At 36.5% G+C, this 17,247-nt stretch overlaps 1 protein-coding gene across 4 annotated transcripts in view; it reads right to left on the reverse strand.

Annotated features, from left to right (window-relative positions):
• GLIS1 (GLIS family zinc finger 1) overlaps window positions 1-14,303 on the reverse strand; it is a 219,282-nt gene extending 204,979 nt beyond the window's left edge. The window contains exons 1-2 of one of the 4 annotated variants that reach the window (XM_087960295.1): window positions 14,202-14,301; window positions 12,171-12,567 (exon numbers count right to left, since the gene is read on the reverse strand). In XM_087960295.1, the coding sequence (XP_087816421.1) occupies window positions 12,171-12,423 (253 nt within the window). In that variant the 5' untranslated portion in view covers window positions 12,424-12,567; window positions 14,202-14,301. The other 3 variants (XM_087960293.1, XM_087960294.1, XM_087960296.1) reach the window with 3 other exon arrangements.
• Window positions 14,304-17,247: the final 2,944 nt, after the last annotated feature.

Below are 17,247 nucleotides of genomic sequence, written 5' to 3' on the forward strand. Positions count from 1 at the left end.
CTTGCATCGCTTGCATTGCGAACAAGTATTTGTAATGAGGGGAGGGGGGAAAGGGTGGGGGTGGAACTTTCCCCACATGCCTTGCCTGGCCACCGGGCTTCTTTCTTCTGCTGCTTTTGGCTGCATGCAAGGAAAGCAGCAAAAGTCTTTCTTTCTCTCCCCCAAACTCCACCAGAAATGAGTCTTTGGGACACTGCAAGTCATCCTTTTCCAAGAGGCTGCACTGGCATGACAAGTCTCACAAAGACTCATTTCTGGCAGTGTTTGGGGGAGAGAAAGAAAGACTTCTGCTGCTTCTGCTGCTTTCTTTGCATGAAGCCAAAAATCTCTCTCTCTCTCTCTCCCTGAGAATGGAGCTGGAGATGGTATCCTGTGATCCCAAGTAAAGAATGACTGATTGGTAGGAAAATGGGGTGGGGAATTTTCCTGCAGACTTTTTGGGGGATTTTCCCAGGGTCTCTGGTCCGCGGGATTTAAAATTATGAGTGGCCCCTGAGGTCCAAAAGGTTGGCGACCCCTGTCCTAGAGGATAACATCTTAATTATAAGAGGTCTCCTGAGGCTCATTTGTTTATATTTATATGTATTTCTGACCTCTCTTTATAGGAACTTTATTTCTAATACATTTTGTATTCAGAAACAAAATCATATGCATAACCTCTCACAAATTTATAACAATCTATATATTATAACCTCATCAGGAAGGTTTCCTTTATGAAAAAAAATATCAAAAATAAGTTGTCTTTCCTAAATTGTCCTGCACATATTTATTAAAACTGTTTTAGAGACACTCTGGTATGTGTCTGAATGAACTTATTTTATTAAATATATAAGAAATAGGAAAGGCACTGCCAGGTATCAATTACACAAAGTAATGCAAATCTATAAAATAAAAATGTATTTAAATAAAACGAAAAACCCATTTCCCTAAAGACCAACACGTGAAATCTAAACTGAAAAGAGAGCTTTTAAATGTTTGATTCAGTTAGTAGTCAACCGAATGAGTTCAGAAGGAGCTTAGTAGGGTTTTTGGAATGTCTTAAAAATGTGTGACTAACTGAACTTCTAAAGAGGCTATTTGCAAGTTAGCTTTTTGGTCTTCCCACAGAAAGAAAACATAGAAGTAAATTGCAGGCTGTGATCTTAGTGGCATGCTAAAAAAGTCATTGTAACAATCACTGAGCAATCAGAAACAGAACAGAATTTTTGCCATTAAGAGAAGGGGGGGAAATCAAGTTTTGGCGAGGAGAAACCATATTAGTTGAGGAAGGGAAACAGACAGTCAGTGTAATCAGTGGCGCGAGAAAAACTTATTTTTATCCTATTTGTTCCCAAAACCTGAAATAAATTACTATATTGCATAAAATACAAAATAATTCCAAGAAAAATGGACAAAACCTGTGAAATTCTGCTTGAAAATGTTTTTAAAAATCTGATGAACATGCTACACTGATTGCTGAAATAGTGTTGTATGTTCTTCATTCAAATGTATTTGGGCACAGTATGCATGTCAGAACAAAAGGAATAAAGGATTTCTTGTCAGGAATAAGAAGTAGACACAGATTTAAATATGGCAGTATATGTGTATGTGTCTATATAATTTATTTACACATGCTTAGAAATGTATTTTTAAAAATGTCCAGACTCTTATTCCCATAAATATTATAAAATATTTAGTTCATTTACTAAGCCCAGTTTCCCCAGTCTGGTGCCCTCTGAACTCAACTGCAATTCCCAAATTTCCAAGCCAGTAGAGATGTTTTGAGAAGATGAAAGTGGATAAAAATAGACTGGATGATTTCTGGATTTATTTATTAATAAAGAAAAAATACTGGGAGCAGAAACAGTTTTAAATATGTTTATAACAGCTATGAAGGGTAGTTGCTTCCTTAAGTATCATTCTGTTTTCTTTTTTGCTTATCTTTTTTCTTTTCTCTTTCATTACATTGTTTTGTATTTAACTTTTTAACTTAGTAAAAAGAATTCCTCAATAAGACATAGAAAAAATTGCTATTATGGCCTCATGTATCAGCTGTATGCAATATTTATTATACAACAAAACAGGAAATTCATGTCATGTGATACTGTCTTATTAAGAAGGGAAGGCTCCCTACAGTGTATCAACCTGTAAAATATGCAGCCTAATTGATTGAAAAGCTTCAAAAACATGATAAACTAAGGTAACATGTTGTCTTTGTAACATCTGCATTGCCTTCTTTGTAACCACAGAAGATAAGAACACAACTAGGATGAACTATATTACAATGTTGTTCAGATTAAAAAAAAAAAGATTCTCAATAAAGAATTCCATTTCGGCTTTCAATTTAAACACCAAGAGGCAGTGATAATGTATTAAATAATATTAATATTAAACAACAACCTCTGTCTATCCCAGGTCCTTAGGGGGGACTCGATAGGTAGAAATTCAAAATCTAGTTTAAACATCTGGCTGGCTGTATGAAGAATCATAATAATAAAGTTTGGCTAGTAGGAATGAAATAATTGGAGACAGCAGAATAGAAGAACTGGAGAAAAATCATAAAATATAAAGACTTGAAAATAGAAGTAGAAGGCAAAAGAAAGCAAAGATAGTACCAATAGTAAATAGGTGTCTACGATGCAATTTCAAAATATTCAGAGCACCATTTGAACACCACTGGCATTGATAAAGTCAACATCAGTCAATTACAAAAGTCATCTTTACTTGGAACAGCTTACGTTCTGCAATGATATAGTTAATATTACTAAACAACAACATCTGCCTATCCCACGTCCTTGGGAAGGACTTGAAGGTTAGACAAAAATGCCAAATCCAGTCTAAACATCTGGTTGACTGTGTAACCATCAATATCATACTATTATGTCGAGGTTTAAAAAGCTTTTAATATGTACCCCCTTCCTACTGCAGATTTCATTAGAACAGTGTTTCTAGCATTTTGCTACTGTTGTTGAAATAATACAAAGAACCTAAAGATACCATCTGAAGGCAGAGGTGACCACAAATCTCCACTGTATCATTCCCCCCACCTTCAATGTCACCATATTTTTAACTCAGGAGGAACAAAAGAAGATTGATCCGAATAAAATTGTTGCCTCTGTTCCTTGAGTCCAACTGGGATGAGCGTTTCATAAAAACTTCAGACAAGTTCTCCTCTTTGAAAAAAAATACCTTCCTTTGATTTAAAATAGAAGCGGCTCTATCAATCCTGAGTATATGATACATCCCCTACAGCAAAGTCTGCTAACCTGACACTTTCCAGATGTGTTGATACTCTAACACCCAGAATCCCCAGCCAGTGTGAACAAAGCATGAAAGATGGGGATTCTGAGGGTTGCAGTCCCAAGAATTTAGAAACCGTTAGATTGAGATAGGGTGTCTTAGAGTAGATAAAGCTTCTGAGATAACATGGAACAATAAATCAATTCATTCTTTTTTTCCCCATTGCAATTCACATTAGCTCAACAATTCACTCAGACTCAACTGCTTGGACAGAATGAGTCAAGGCTTACTAAAAACAAATAGGAAAAGTAGTTGGGTGGTCTAGTTCATCAGGAGCCTTCTTCAAGCACCACTCCAATACTATTTTGGATTTACTCACCAATATAAGACAATTCCAGGAAACAGCAAATTTTATCAGTCTTAAAAATGCCTACCCTCGGTGTGCAAGTCAGAATAAATTAAACCCAGCTGCTCAATAAATAGGATAGCGGAGGAGACTAAAACTCAAGAAAACAATTTAAAAATTGTGCAGTTTCTCCTCTACATGCAGGAAACTACTTTCCAAAAGCATTAGGTGTTTTAAGCAAATATCAGGATATGTTTTGCTTTTTAACATTTTAACATACTGTATTGCCCTCCTGTGCTATTTTTAGACTCATAGCTCTGAAATGTGAGGCTCCACCTTCCCAGACAACTATCCTGTAGTGTTTCATAAACCTGCTCTTAGGTATCTGAAACAACACATTTAAGCACTTTGCTCTAGGAATTCCACATTCCTACGATTACTTAAATATATTATAAAGAAGCCCGGTCAACAGTAGGCATTAAGTTCTAAGAGCACATCTACCTAAAGAATCATTTCATTTCTTATTTGGCAGCTTCGTCACACTCTCCAAAAACAAAAATGTTGTTAAACAAAAGCAAGATATTTATGGTGGCATTTTATTTAAAGAAATCTAAAACAGAGTGCGGCTTGGTGATGGATACTATTCAATTTCACTTCTATGAACCATTTAACGCTGTTATTTTTATCACCCACAAGTTGGTGGCTTTAATTTTTAACCTTTCAGTGGAATACTTCATAGAATAGCAATGAATCACTGACACATATTGGCAATGAAATTCAGGCCTTACACCAGTTGCCGGGAAAGTACTTGGCTCCAGTTCTGTAGCATATATTATTCTTGCATATGCACTCACTTGTAAAATTATTTGATTACTGAAAGATTATTATTTTTTTGGAAAGTTAAGCATTGGTTTACACTTTGGATACCAAGTACCTTAGTCAGAATGTCTAACCTCTTCAGATCTGGAAGGCAGGCAAAATACATCATCTACTATTATACATATTTCATCTAAGTATTAAAATACTAAGTCCCAGGTGTCACATTTCATGTAGTGCAGCAAAGTTCCAGAATAAACTAAATATTCAACCCCTTAAGGGCTTAAAATAACAGCAACTGAAATGTGCATTAAAAAGTTAGTTTTACAGTATTTGCTGATATCTATTTAGGGGGATTTTCCCCCAAAGTAAACATGCAAAAACACACAATTAAATTATTTTGCTTTTTGCATCAATTCTCTTCTTGCTGCTATCCTGACATCCGTCACTATCTAGAAGGTCCTGGAATCTGAAAATCATTTGCTCAACTCTTGAAGTATATTAATAATTGAGACTTATTATATTACTTTTTTTTGGTTAAGAAATTGCATAAACCCATCAAAGCCCCATTCAAGCATAGCAGAAGAAAAACTAATCAAAATCAGCCAGCAACATCAAGCTTTGTAATATTTATGTTAATGCACCGATTGGCCAGATAGGCTTTGCTTCATTACTTTGCAATGGTTTGAATAAGCTCTTGGAATTCATAAATAAAAAAAACCACATGAAAACTGAGATGGCATAAATTGGATTACAGTATTTCGTACAGCAGCATATTTCCCAGTAATCATCAGTGATGAATAATCATTTAATAAAACACAAATTAAACCACAGAAAAAGGAGGGAAATCTATTCCCAAGTTAGTAGTGAAGTGTGTATTGTGCAAATAAGAAAGTATTCAGACAGAATATGCAGGAGTTTGAGAAAACTTGGCAACTACTTTGCAAAAGTTATCAAATCCAACATAAAGGTAGAATTGGAACAGAATTTAAATACAATGAACTTGGACTTTTACATTTATGCTATGAATAGAAAAAATTTACTATTTTCAAATAGTTATTTTTCTTAATCTTTTTAATGCAAATGTATTCAAGTATTCAAATCTGTCTGTCTGTCTGTCTGTCTGTCTGTCTGTCTGTCTGTCTGTCTATCTATCTATCTATCTATCTATCTATCTATCTATCTATCTATCTAAATCTATCTATCTATCTATCACTTGGTCTTTTAACAGTCCAGTAAGTTCTCTCAAGGCAGGAGACCAGGGACTACTGGCCTTTGTATATGAGTTATTGAAAGAAATAATAATTTGCCTTTGTCCCTAAACATTTGGGTTAATTAATATGAATAATGCCATCACTAACTATAGTGTTCACCCTTCAATCTTGGTTCTGAGATTTTTTTTTAATTGCTAAAAGATCTGGCTTAACTTCAGACTTCTTTACTTTTGTTCCACCATGCAAGTTTTAGAATAATTTGCCTGATGAAAAATTATGGAGTGCATACCCACCCTTTTCCGCCATTTTGGTTTGTTTTTAGATTTTGCTAAAGTGTTGATTTGGACTTTTGTTCATATATCAAGGTGGCTATAATTGCTACTTATGGAGATTGTGCAAAACATTTGAAATTGGCGTTTTGTATGGTGTATGATCATGAGTGAGCAGTTCTTTCTCTTCTAAAATTGCTTGTCTCTGATTTTCTGCATGGAGACAACTGGAAATGCTCTTCAAAAACCTTCCAACACTTTGTAGATAAGATGCTACTTTTATGCACTGGGAGAAGTCCTATGCTCCCATTAACCTATCAGTGAAGTGTCTCTCTAGAATGCTCTGAACAATATTACTACTTGTATCTTTTCATATTGGATTTTGAGGATCCTGAATTCTCTAAAGTTGCAATATATAATTTTTTCTATTATTACGTCCTCTGTTGTAGCAACTTTCAGATAATATAAAGCTTCAATTAAATGTTTGCACACTGGTTACCAAAAACCTCACTTCCTCCTTTTATAATATGGTTATTTTGGTGCTCATAGTACAGGAGGAATAATTAATTCTTCATAAAAAACCTTTTCTAATTTAATTAATATTACGTGACTCTGCCTTTCTCTCCCACAAGTATTCTACAAATATCATTTGACAAATGTCTTTTTAGATTGCTCTTTAGTGGACATGGCAATAGCAATTAGACATATATACCGCTTCATAGTGCTTTACAGCCCTCTTACAGAGTCAGCATATTGCCGCCAACAATCTGGCTCCTCATTTTATCAACTTTGAAATAATGGAAGGCTGAGTAAACCTTGAGCTGGTGAGAATCAAACTGCTGGCAATTGGCAGAATTAGCCTGCAATGCTGCATTCTAACCACTGTGCCACCACGGCTCCCTACTATTCACAGCCCAAAATCAAAGTGTTCCTATTACAATAACAAATTCTCAAGAAAGCATTCAAATATAGCATCTTCCTTCCAGCATTCCACCACAATGTACTATCATACAATGGAATACTTGCCCAAATGGTCCCCCAGAGTGTCTATGCATGTAGAAAGATAACTTGCAAAAAATAAAAGCTATAAACAATTCTTCTTCTGTCATACTATCTTTTAAGACAAACAATTGTTAGAAACCATCCATCGCTATAATTCATTCAGAAACCATATGTTTCTGGAGAAGCTTGGAAAGAAAATCAATGAAGAATTGTCCATGTATTGCTACAACAGTATTTATCTTCTTATGATTTTAAGTAACCAAGTATTTAAAAACAGAAGTCAGAGTGGGCAATCTGTAGTGCTAGATATATTTGCAGCCTGATCTTAATATTTTGAAATCCACAGTGTAATTTTGCAAGCAATAAGCTCTCTCTGTAACTTCTCCTATCCTAGCAACAGTGAATGTAACGGCAGAAAGTGCAAGATTTGGGATTTGTCCAATTTAAACATGACCTCATCTATGAACATGACCTCACCTCAAGCAACCCACTCTCTCTTATGCATTTTTTTTAACTTAAATTGATGCAGCCACGATAGAAGTATGACAAAGGTGGCATAAAATCCCAACCAAAATTAAGGTTTTCCATATTTGAAATTCAGATTAAAAAAACATAAGCTCTTTCTTCCTCTGAAAAGTGAAAAAGAGAAGCAATTTTGATAAGGATTTCTCCCAATCCTATTGTGGACCATTCCTTCACAATTTAGATTTTAAAAAATCTACACACAAAGTCAAATCATATGGTTTACATTGATTTATTTAATATTTATTTTAAGTGGCACACAGATTCATATACACGCAGCTATATGCTTCTCTTTCTGCCTATCTAAATTAAAATGGTAAAACAACCAGCATAGTTCAGTATGTTGTTAAAATACTAAAACTATTCCCAATTCCAAATGAAATTGCAAGCAAACCAAGAAAAGGTTGGATAAATAAGTACCTTATTGAGTTGAACCTGGTCACCTGGCCAGAGTTCTCATAGCTACTATATGGTCTACTTTGTTTTGCAGGATCTTGTTAAGACCATGACAGAACACACAAAGTACTAGGAATGTGTAGAATTAGTCAAATAAATCAAATCAATATAAATCAATTGTACAGATATTTGCTAGATAGCACAATAATTTAGACTAGGAATAGGTTATAACCAAGAGCAAATCTTAAATTTATACAACTGAAAAAATCAAACAGCTCTATCATTTATTTATATCCCACTTTTATTATTTTTACAAATAACATTCAAGTTGGTGAACATATCCAACACATCTTCCTTTATTTTCCCCACAACAATATCTCTGTCAGGTGAGTTGGGCTGAGAGGGAATGTCTGGTCCAAGTTCATCCAGCTGACTTTCATGGTTAAGACAGGAATTGAACACCGAGTTTCATGCTTTCTAGCCTTAGCCACTGACTAGACCAAACTGACTATTTAAGTAATGTAACTCCTATCCACAACTAACTCTGTGTGCATAATACACCTACACTTCTTTGAACTGCCCCAGTCTCCGAATTGCCTACAAGGATTAAACTGGACATTCTTACAAGTATGGATCCCAACAATAATGCAAAAGGTTTACTTGGCTAACTGAAACTGTGTTTTCCTATATGCTATAGGAAGAATTTTGAAAAATAAGAGTAATTATCACCATTGATCTCATATAATAATATGGCAGATCAACTTTTACAGCACCAGATATGTGTAAAGCGACGTACAGTGAGGCAAACCCTTCTAACCTCACGCATATACTGATGGTGGTTTGAGTGCTCCTAACTATTTAGAAAACAGATCTCGGGTCATAATGAATAACTCAGTGAAATGGCTGAATCAGTATACAGCAGCCAATTCAGTCAAAGAGATCCTTAGGAAAGGAATTGAAAATAAAGCTGTCAACTCTGCACCGACCTTAAGCAGATCTATGGCATGTCAGAGTTTGCAAAACTGTATAGTTTTGGTGGCCATATTTGAAAAAGGTTATAATAGAGCTAGAAAAAAATGTAAGAAAAGGCAGTGAAAATGAATTGAGGGAAATCAATTCATTCAATTCTTGGTATCAGCTCTTGCTCTCTCCTTCTTCATTGTACCACTGCTGCCACCACCACTTGCCTATAGGAGAATGCTAAAGTAACTGAGAATGTTTAGTTTATAAAAAGACATATAAGGAAATGTTATCAATCATGCATGACATGGAGAAATATGGGGGGGGGAGTTCTCCAACACAAAATCAATGGTGATCCAAAGAAGTTGGTTTAGAAAAGATTTAAATAAGCAAAAGAAAATATGTCTTCACACAGTGCATAATTAAGCTAAAGAGCTCATTACCACAAAAGATGGTGAGGTCTTGACTCCAAATGCAACCCAACTAATTGTTGATATCAGCTCTTGCTTTCTCCTTCTTCATTGTACCACTCCCATCCACTGCTGCCACCACCACCACTGTTGGTCAGATGCTTTTCAGACTGATCCAGGTCATCAAACCTGGATCAGCTCAGAGATTTGACTGGACTGGGAGAGTATTCAATCTAAAATAATTTGTATTGTTGCCCAAGCAGAAAAGCCCACAAACATATCCTGAGACCAGAGGAGAGGGCGTGTGCTTGCATGAGCCTAAACTGGCCAATCTCTGCTGGCCTAATCCCACCCCTGAGAGACAGGATTAATTTGTGAATGGTTGGTGAGGTGCATCAAATTGTATCAAACTGCATCCATACCAAATCCATGGTGGGGTAAGCAAAAAACAAAACAAAACACTACTACATATATGGCTGTCCAAAGCAGTGTTTTAAGATGGTTGGCCTTACAAATCTTTTAAAGAAATAAATATTTTAATGTAGGGGCAACTAAATGTAACCAAAGATATCTTCAGTTTGAGCATTAAAAAAACAGAAAAAAGGGCTGCCAGGGCACCTATCCTCAATTTTAAAGAAATAACCCTTTTCTTCTTAATTACATCAGACTATTAATTACTTTAATTCATTCTTTAACTCCCTCCAAGACATCGTATGTCCTTAGGCAAAAAAGCCAGAGAGAAAACTGGCAACTAAGAAGCTGATGAATTTACTTTTTAATAAAAAGGAAACAAATAGATGCAATCTTAAATTAAAAGGAAAATCATAACAAAAACTAAATGATCATCTGCTACCCAGAAAAAGTACTAAAAGTTTCCTCATCCAAGACATTAAAAGTTATCATCACAGCTACACTCAACTCAATACAAAAGCACTAAGTAGTATAAAGGAAGCAAAATACATTTTAGCAACCAACTAAATTGTCTATACAATATCCTTTAAATCTCCCACATCTTTTGGACTAGTAATTCACCATTAAGAATATTGCAAGGAATATATTTAAAAAAACAGGATTGCCCAAATTAAGATTTTTGAGACCATATGCTACTGCTGCATCCCTTCAAAAATATCTTTTATTTTTTAATTGCTAGATATTATCTTCTACTGAACTATGTGTTAGCCTTCTTTTCAGCAGATAAAATATATGATCTAAGGCTCATACAGTAACATTTAGAAAACACATTGAAGACTTTTCCTTTTTTTTTTATTTTTGCTCCCAATTTGGAATTTAGCAACTTAGCGACTGTACCATTAGAACGATAACATTCGGGACTTTTTCATTACGAGAAGAAGCAGCAATTAAAAGAAAGAAGAAAGACATGCAAAGATCAAGTGGGAGGAAAAAAAAAGAATGGGTACATCAATCTTTCCCACTGCCCCATTAATATAACTTGCAAACTATTATCTAGTGGAATAATGAGGAGCTCAGAGAAGGGGAAAAGAAGAGTTGTTCTACTGAATTTACTGTAAACTCTGATATGAGGAAGTCCTTGGTGGTCTCTCAACTTGGTTGTTTTCTAGCAGACATTTCATTATCCAAACTAGGTAATATCATCAGTGCAAATTCAGACATGCTGAATAGTTGATTGTTTTTAAAGACGCCTAGAGAAACGCACAATCAGGATGGCAATCTGCTGTCACAGAAACAAACAATTAACTACTCCAGAACAATAACAGGCAATGGATATTGCTCTTATGGTTCTCCTTTTACGTTTCCATGGGCATGTGTTGAAAATCAAAGGCTAAATTATGTAGATTTGGGTCTTAGCAATAAGATCTATTGAAAGTTGTCACAAAAAGAAAACTGATGTCTCGGATTTTCTTGCTTTTTTTGTTAAAGGATTTCAAAGAGCACCGATTCACTGAAAATAATGCATTATTCACAATATTTATAATGCTGGTTATTTTTGAGAATTCTGAGATTAAAGGAGACAAGAGTGAATTAATAATAAAGGCACATAGCAAAATTGTGCATTTCCAGGCCAATACTTTGAACACGACCAAAGGAGGGGGGAAATCAACCAATACTTCTTGAAGGAAGTAGATCTCAAGATACCTAATGTGCCAGAAACTGATTGAACTTTCTCAGTTGCTATGTGCATAAATGCAGGTTATTTCTGGCTTTCAAACACTGCCTATGTTGCTTGATCATTGCTTGTTTTTTCTGCTATAGGGAACAGCTAGGAAAGTCATGAAACCTTAAACCTAGGTTTGTTTAGAATTATGGCTAAGGTGGGATACTTCTTCTTATCTAGAGAATCTTGACTAAAGTTTCTAGACTGCAAAACAATGACGGAGTTTAGATTAAAAGCTGAATTAATGAAACTTATTTCCAACATCCAGAAGAACAACTGAATTAGCATGTTAGATTAATCTTGACCCAGCTGACTAGATAGAAATCTTATCAATGCTCATTCTGAACAATCTATTCTCAAGTCTTATTTTTGTTGTCTGCATCATTTAGGTTAACTTTTTCTAAAGAACATAAATACCATTCTGCTTACAAGCTCTGATTAAGAACACTTATGATAAAGGTGTTTATCATTTTGCAATAAAAACAGTATAAAATGATGATACATTGTAAAAGAACTGCCACATTCCAAATGGAAATTTAGTTGTATTAATTATAATATTTGCATAAAAACATTAAAAAAGACCTACCAACAGAGTCTCCATTAAAGAGTGACAGTTTCACATTATTAAATGAAAGAAAAAAGGTCTTCTTCTCTGATAATCATTTCACAATGGTATTTTGCAAACCCTATTCTTGCAATTATTTACATACAGTGAATGAAATATCAGGTCTAAAAGATCTTCTAGTAAGAAGATAAAGGATATTTGCATAAGTACTGGTAAGTGCACGGACTTGGTTAACAAATATTAACCTGACAAACAAGGAAAGAAAATATATATCTTACAGGAAATATTTTCTGATGAATGTTTTTTTAAAAACTCACCTTTCTGCTGGAAATCTTCTCTAACAGTTTTAGGGCATCTTGTCTCCTGTGTTCTCTGGAGAACAGGAAGTCTCTCAAAGATGCTAGATCTTTTTGGAAAGAAACCTGCGAGTTCAGGTGGGCTCCTCTGAATTTCAGCACTGTTGCTGCTGTTACTGACAGTGATTTTAAAAGACATCTGTGAATTCAAGAAAGTGCCCCACTGTTGGAAAAGTTGACTTCGAGAAGCTTCTTCATAGGAATAACGTGACATTTGTCAAGGACTTCAGAGAATGCTGCACTGCTCTCAGATTTCTACTACCTCATCATGCATAGTGTAACATGCCTCTTCAGGATGGACCCTTCCAAATCTTATATTGAGGGGTGCACAAAATAGAAAAATGTAGAGCAATGAAATCTGTCAATAAATGGGAAATAAATTAGAAGCAGCCTTTTACTGAATGAATTCATACTTTAAACTCGCCACTGCTACAAGAGAAAGGTGACTACAAAGAAATGCGTTTCAAAGCTAGAAGATAAATTGGTCGATTGGTTTTAAACTACTTGCTGCAGAATTATTAACATAAGAGAACTGGAAAGTAACTCATTTTCATAGCACAGTAACCCTTATAGACTTCAAACAGAGCAGTTGCACTAGTTCCACTGCAATTTAAACAAGCTGTCCTATAAAATTTTAAAGTCAAATTACTTTATTGTAGCATCAGCTTTTCTGGTCAAACCCAGATGGTCTGGATTTAACTCTATTCATTAACTGGTGTAATAACCCAAACAACTCTAAAGAAGAGTTGCGTTAGAAGAATATTCTGTTTATTTTTTTTTAATGTAACTTGCTATTCATGATGTAAAGTACAACTTAGCAGGAGATTCATTGAACTATGTAGCCATCCCTCTATTCCAGCATGTTATGATTTCTCTTCATCAGATAGCTAATTGCAATTACCGGTACTCGGAGAGGCACAATTCTGAAGACCAAGTAGCTAAACATGCACGCTGTAAGATATAACTTGCATTATTAAGTGGCAGGACTTCACACAGCTTACTCTGCATAATTCAACAACCTAGCAGCTTCCCTTCATTTCCTGATGATTTACCCCAAGAACTGTCTAGTCAGACCCACCAAAAAAGAAACAATTTCCCCTGCTAAATTTAAAAATCCAAACGGATGCAGCAGTCAGTGTCTTAACTATTGCTTTCTACAACTATTCAACTAATGCCCAATTTAAAAGTCTGTTTATAGACAACGGGGTACCAAAAATCTGGGATTTTCCCAAGTAAATAATTTCAGTTGGATGTTTGCAGCCAGAAGAAAGTTTAAAGAGGTTCTATGGGTTTTCTTTCTTTTTCCCTTTTAAACAGAACAATCAAACTTTTTTTCCCTTTCAGGGGGGAAAAAAAGAGTGGGTGTAGGATTTGGATGCTTCCTTCCTGCCGGTTCCTTCCTCAACCTTCACTAACCAGGCTACAAAAGGATGCAAGCAATGTAAAAACCCCACTGTTGGTGCAACACGATTAGCGAAAAGGAGGTTTCACCCTTCCCGAATAGCAGAACTGCCTACTCCGCCGTCTTTTATCTTCACTCCCTTAAACCGATTAAACGAAGCCTTCTGCAGAAACCGAAAGCTTTTCACCATTCAGGAACCAAGCCGGCATAACAACATAGTAGCTAACCGGGTATCACAACAGATGCTCCGCCAATATTTAAAACTCAGCGCCTCCAATCCAGCCGGGTAGGATACTTTTCCCCTTTCGGGAGAATAGCGGGACCGGGATTTCTCTCAGCTAATCAGCTGCAACACCAAGAAATTGGGAAACCCGCCCAAACACACCCATGCCCTGCAGGTGAGAAACCAAGTCCGCCTCTCTCTCTCACACACAGAACTAGTACAGGGTTGCTCTTGCCCAGGTCTACACCACAAGCACAGACGCCTCGTTACAGATTACCCAAAAGCAACGATGCTGGCACATAGCATCACTTCGCGCGAGCGCTCCGAGTGCAATCTATGGCGCGAGCTGACCGGCCCTTCGTTTAACCTCAACTCGCCCTTCGCCGGTGCTTCTCCCGCGCCGCCAAGCTCCGGATTAAAGCAACCCGGCCATTGCCCTTCCGACGAGCTGGTGGCTGAGCAAAACCCGGCCCCTGAGCCAGATTGGGCGGCGAGAGGAGCCGCCGAGGGACCCGCCTCCTCGGTGCCGAGCCGGAGAGCGAGCGTGCCAAGGGGGCAAGCACGTGTGCAAAGTGTGGCGCCCATCGGCACGTGGCGAAGCCGCTCGACCCTTTTGCCCGTGTGCTCTTGACCCGCCTCACCAATTCTCCCGTAAAGACTACGCCAAAACCAACCCGCAGCACCCCATCGCTGCACAACATTGGCGTGTTGACTTTAAAAAACAAAACAAAACACCTTTTAGTGCTAGCGCTTCCTGACTCCTTCAGAACTGAGGAAGCTTCTTAGACGAGAAGCGAAAGGTCTTCAAGGAAAAACAAGTCCAGTTGCCTTTTGAAAAAGCACTTTTATAATGTGGCCTGTCCTGGACGACTGAAAATCTTCATGGACATTGAGCACTTTTGATGTTAACCTCGTTCTGCAAGCTTAGAGAGAGCATCAAGCTACAAATGAGCTACAGATAATTCTCTTCTATTGATATAAGTGTGCTGTTCAAAAGGCCAGGGTTCTGATTTCTCCTATAAGAGGAAATAACAGGACTACATTTCCCAAGTTCCTCATTAAAGATGTTAAAGATAAATTTATTTATTGTCATTGTACTCAGAACCTGAGAACAACGAAATAAGGTGCTCTTTCACAACATACAACTGAACAACACCAAAAGACATATACAAATAACAATGTAAAACAAATTGAAACAATTAACAGTTAAAAACTATGCAACCAGGATATATATATGTTAAGACCACCAGATTCATAACTCTGCATTTAACCTGATCACAGCACTTGGGTAAAAGCTATGTTTAAATCTACTTGTCCTGGCTTTCAGCATTCTATATTGTCTTCCTGATGGTAGGATCTCAAACAACGAGTGGCCTGGATGTGAAGGGTCTCTCAAGATCTTTTGTGTCTTCCTTCTACATCCCATGTTGTACAAATCCTCCAATGAGGGAAGAGAACATCCGCTGATCTTTTGTGCCCTTTTTATCACTCTTTGGAGTGCCCTTTTCTCCGCCTCTGTACAACTCCTAAACCACACACAGAGGCAATAGGAGCAAATGTCCATTCTTGCACACAAACTGTTCCTCTGAATAAGGCCTCGCTGTTTATTAGATAACATACTACTTATGCTTCTGCTGGGCTGGTTCACCTGCACGAAACAGTGGCAATGAAGTAACCAATTGGTTAACAAGCTCGCCGTTCAAAAGAGCAGGTATCACAAGGCAAAAGAGGTTCTTCTCCGTATCAAAGCTCGAAGTGGGAAAAGGGAGACTAAAACTCATCGCCTTAATCAATTAATTGCATGAAAAATAATTGAAGATGGCTTCTATGGGAATCTTATCAACCCAGCATACAGCATTAATTATTATTTTCCCCTCCTCCCCACGCCCGCAAATATATCTTGCTTCTAAAAATATTAACTTGAATAGTGACAGTTTAATCAACAAAAAAATCCAAAATTGTTGAAGGGTTTGGACAGTATTTCCCTCCCTCAAATTGCTGCAACGTCAATATTTTGCACATTTTAATAAGTGTCAGTTTTATTACTTCATACAAAACAGTGCCAATTTTAGAAACTATAATAATATTACAGTCAGTTATATCCCGCATCATTCCTAGCATTGTCTTTGAAAGCAAAAATAATAGCACAATCCCTGAAGACATGAAAAAAAATTTTTTTTTAAATCTAAAGAAATAATATACCAATATACACTACAGTTGTATTACTATTCTTCAAATGCATCATATAATAAGACCAGACAATGTATTACAGATTGACTTAAAAACACAATCGGGAAGGGAATTTTGGTCACCAAACAATGCAGTTATTAAGCAAATCATCTTGTGACTGGAGCCAATTTTATGACCATTTTTACCACAATCATTAATCAAATCACCACAATTGTTAAGTGAATCTAGCATCTCTCATTGACTTTGCTTGTCGGAAGCTGTCTGGGAAAGTCACAAATTTTGATCAGAGTTGGAAGAGGCCTTGGAGATCTAGCCAACCCACTGCTCAAGCAGGACATGCTATAGCATTTCAGACAACTAGCTGTCCAGTCTCTTCTTAAAAGCCTCCAATGATAGAGCACCTACAACTTCTGAAGGTAAGCTGTTCCACTGGTCAATTGTTCTCTCTGTTAGGAAATTTCTCCTTAGTTCTATGTTGCTTCTCCCCTTGATCAGTTTCTATCCATTGTTTCTTGTCTTCCCTTCTGGATTGGTGCTTTGGAAAATAGGTTGATCCCCTTTTCTTTGTGGCAGCTCCTCAAATATTAGAATACTATTATCAAGTCAACCATAATCCTTCTTTTCATTAGATTAGATGATATCCAGTTCCTGCAATACAACATCCTATACATTTTCTGGTCACAACAAAACATGTCCTAAATGCTAGCTGTTTGCCTTGCACCCAAATTTTGAACAGTTGACCATGGGGGTGGTATTACGGTCGTAATTTTGAGGACGGATTCTAAATCACATTTTTAGGACCATCGTAACTCTGAACTATCATTAAACAAATGGTCATAAGTCAAGGACAATCTGTAACTCTAAATCATTGTAATATGTTGTAAACCGCCTAGAGTCAATATATCAGTGAGACGGGCAACATAAACATTTAATAAATAAAATAATAAATAAATCATGGAATCAGGAATCTTCTAGATCTTGGAACACCAAAAACTGATTAAACTGTCACTTTCATTAGTCCTACCCAGCTCTCATTAATCCTGTCCATCAATTATTAAAAATAATGGGAATTTTAATCTTACTGTATCTGGAGAGCAACATGGTTTTATTGATTTATTTACACGTCTACAGTCACCAACCTCACCATAGTTTTTCTAGGCAACTTAATAAGTAAAAAGCAAAAGACCAAAACGTATTTTAAACAATATCCCAAGAATACCATC

The sequence above is a fragment of the Notechis scutatus genome, chromosome 3 (genome assembly GCF_049901735.1).
Source record: "Notechis scutatus isolate UNSWTSFEM ecotype Mainland chromosome 3, rNotScu1.2, whole genome shotgun sequence".
Taxonomy (NCBI): domain Eukaryota; kingdom Metazoa; phylum Chordata; class Lepidosauria; order Squamata; family Elapidae; genus Notechis; species Notechis scutatus.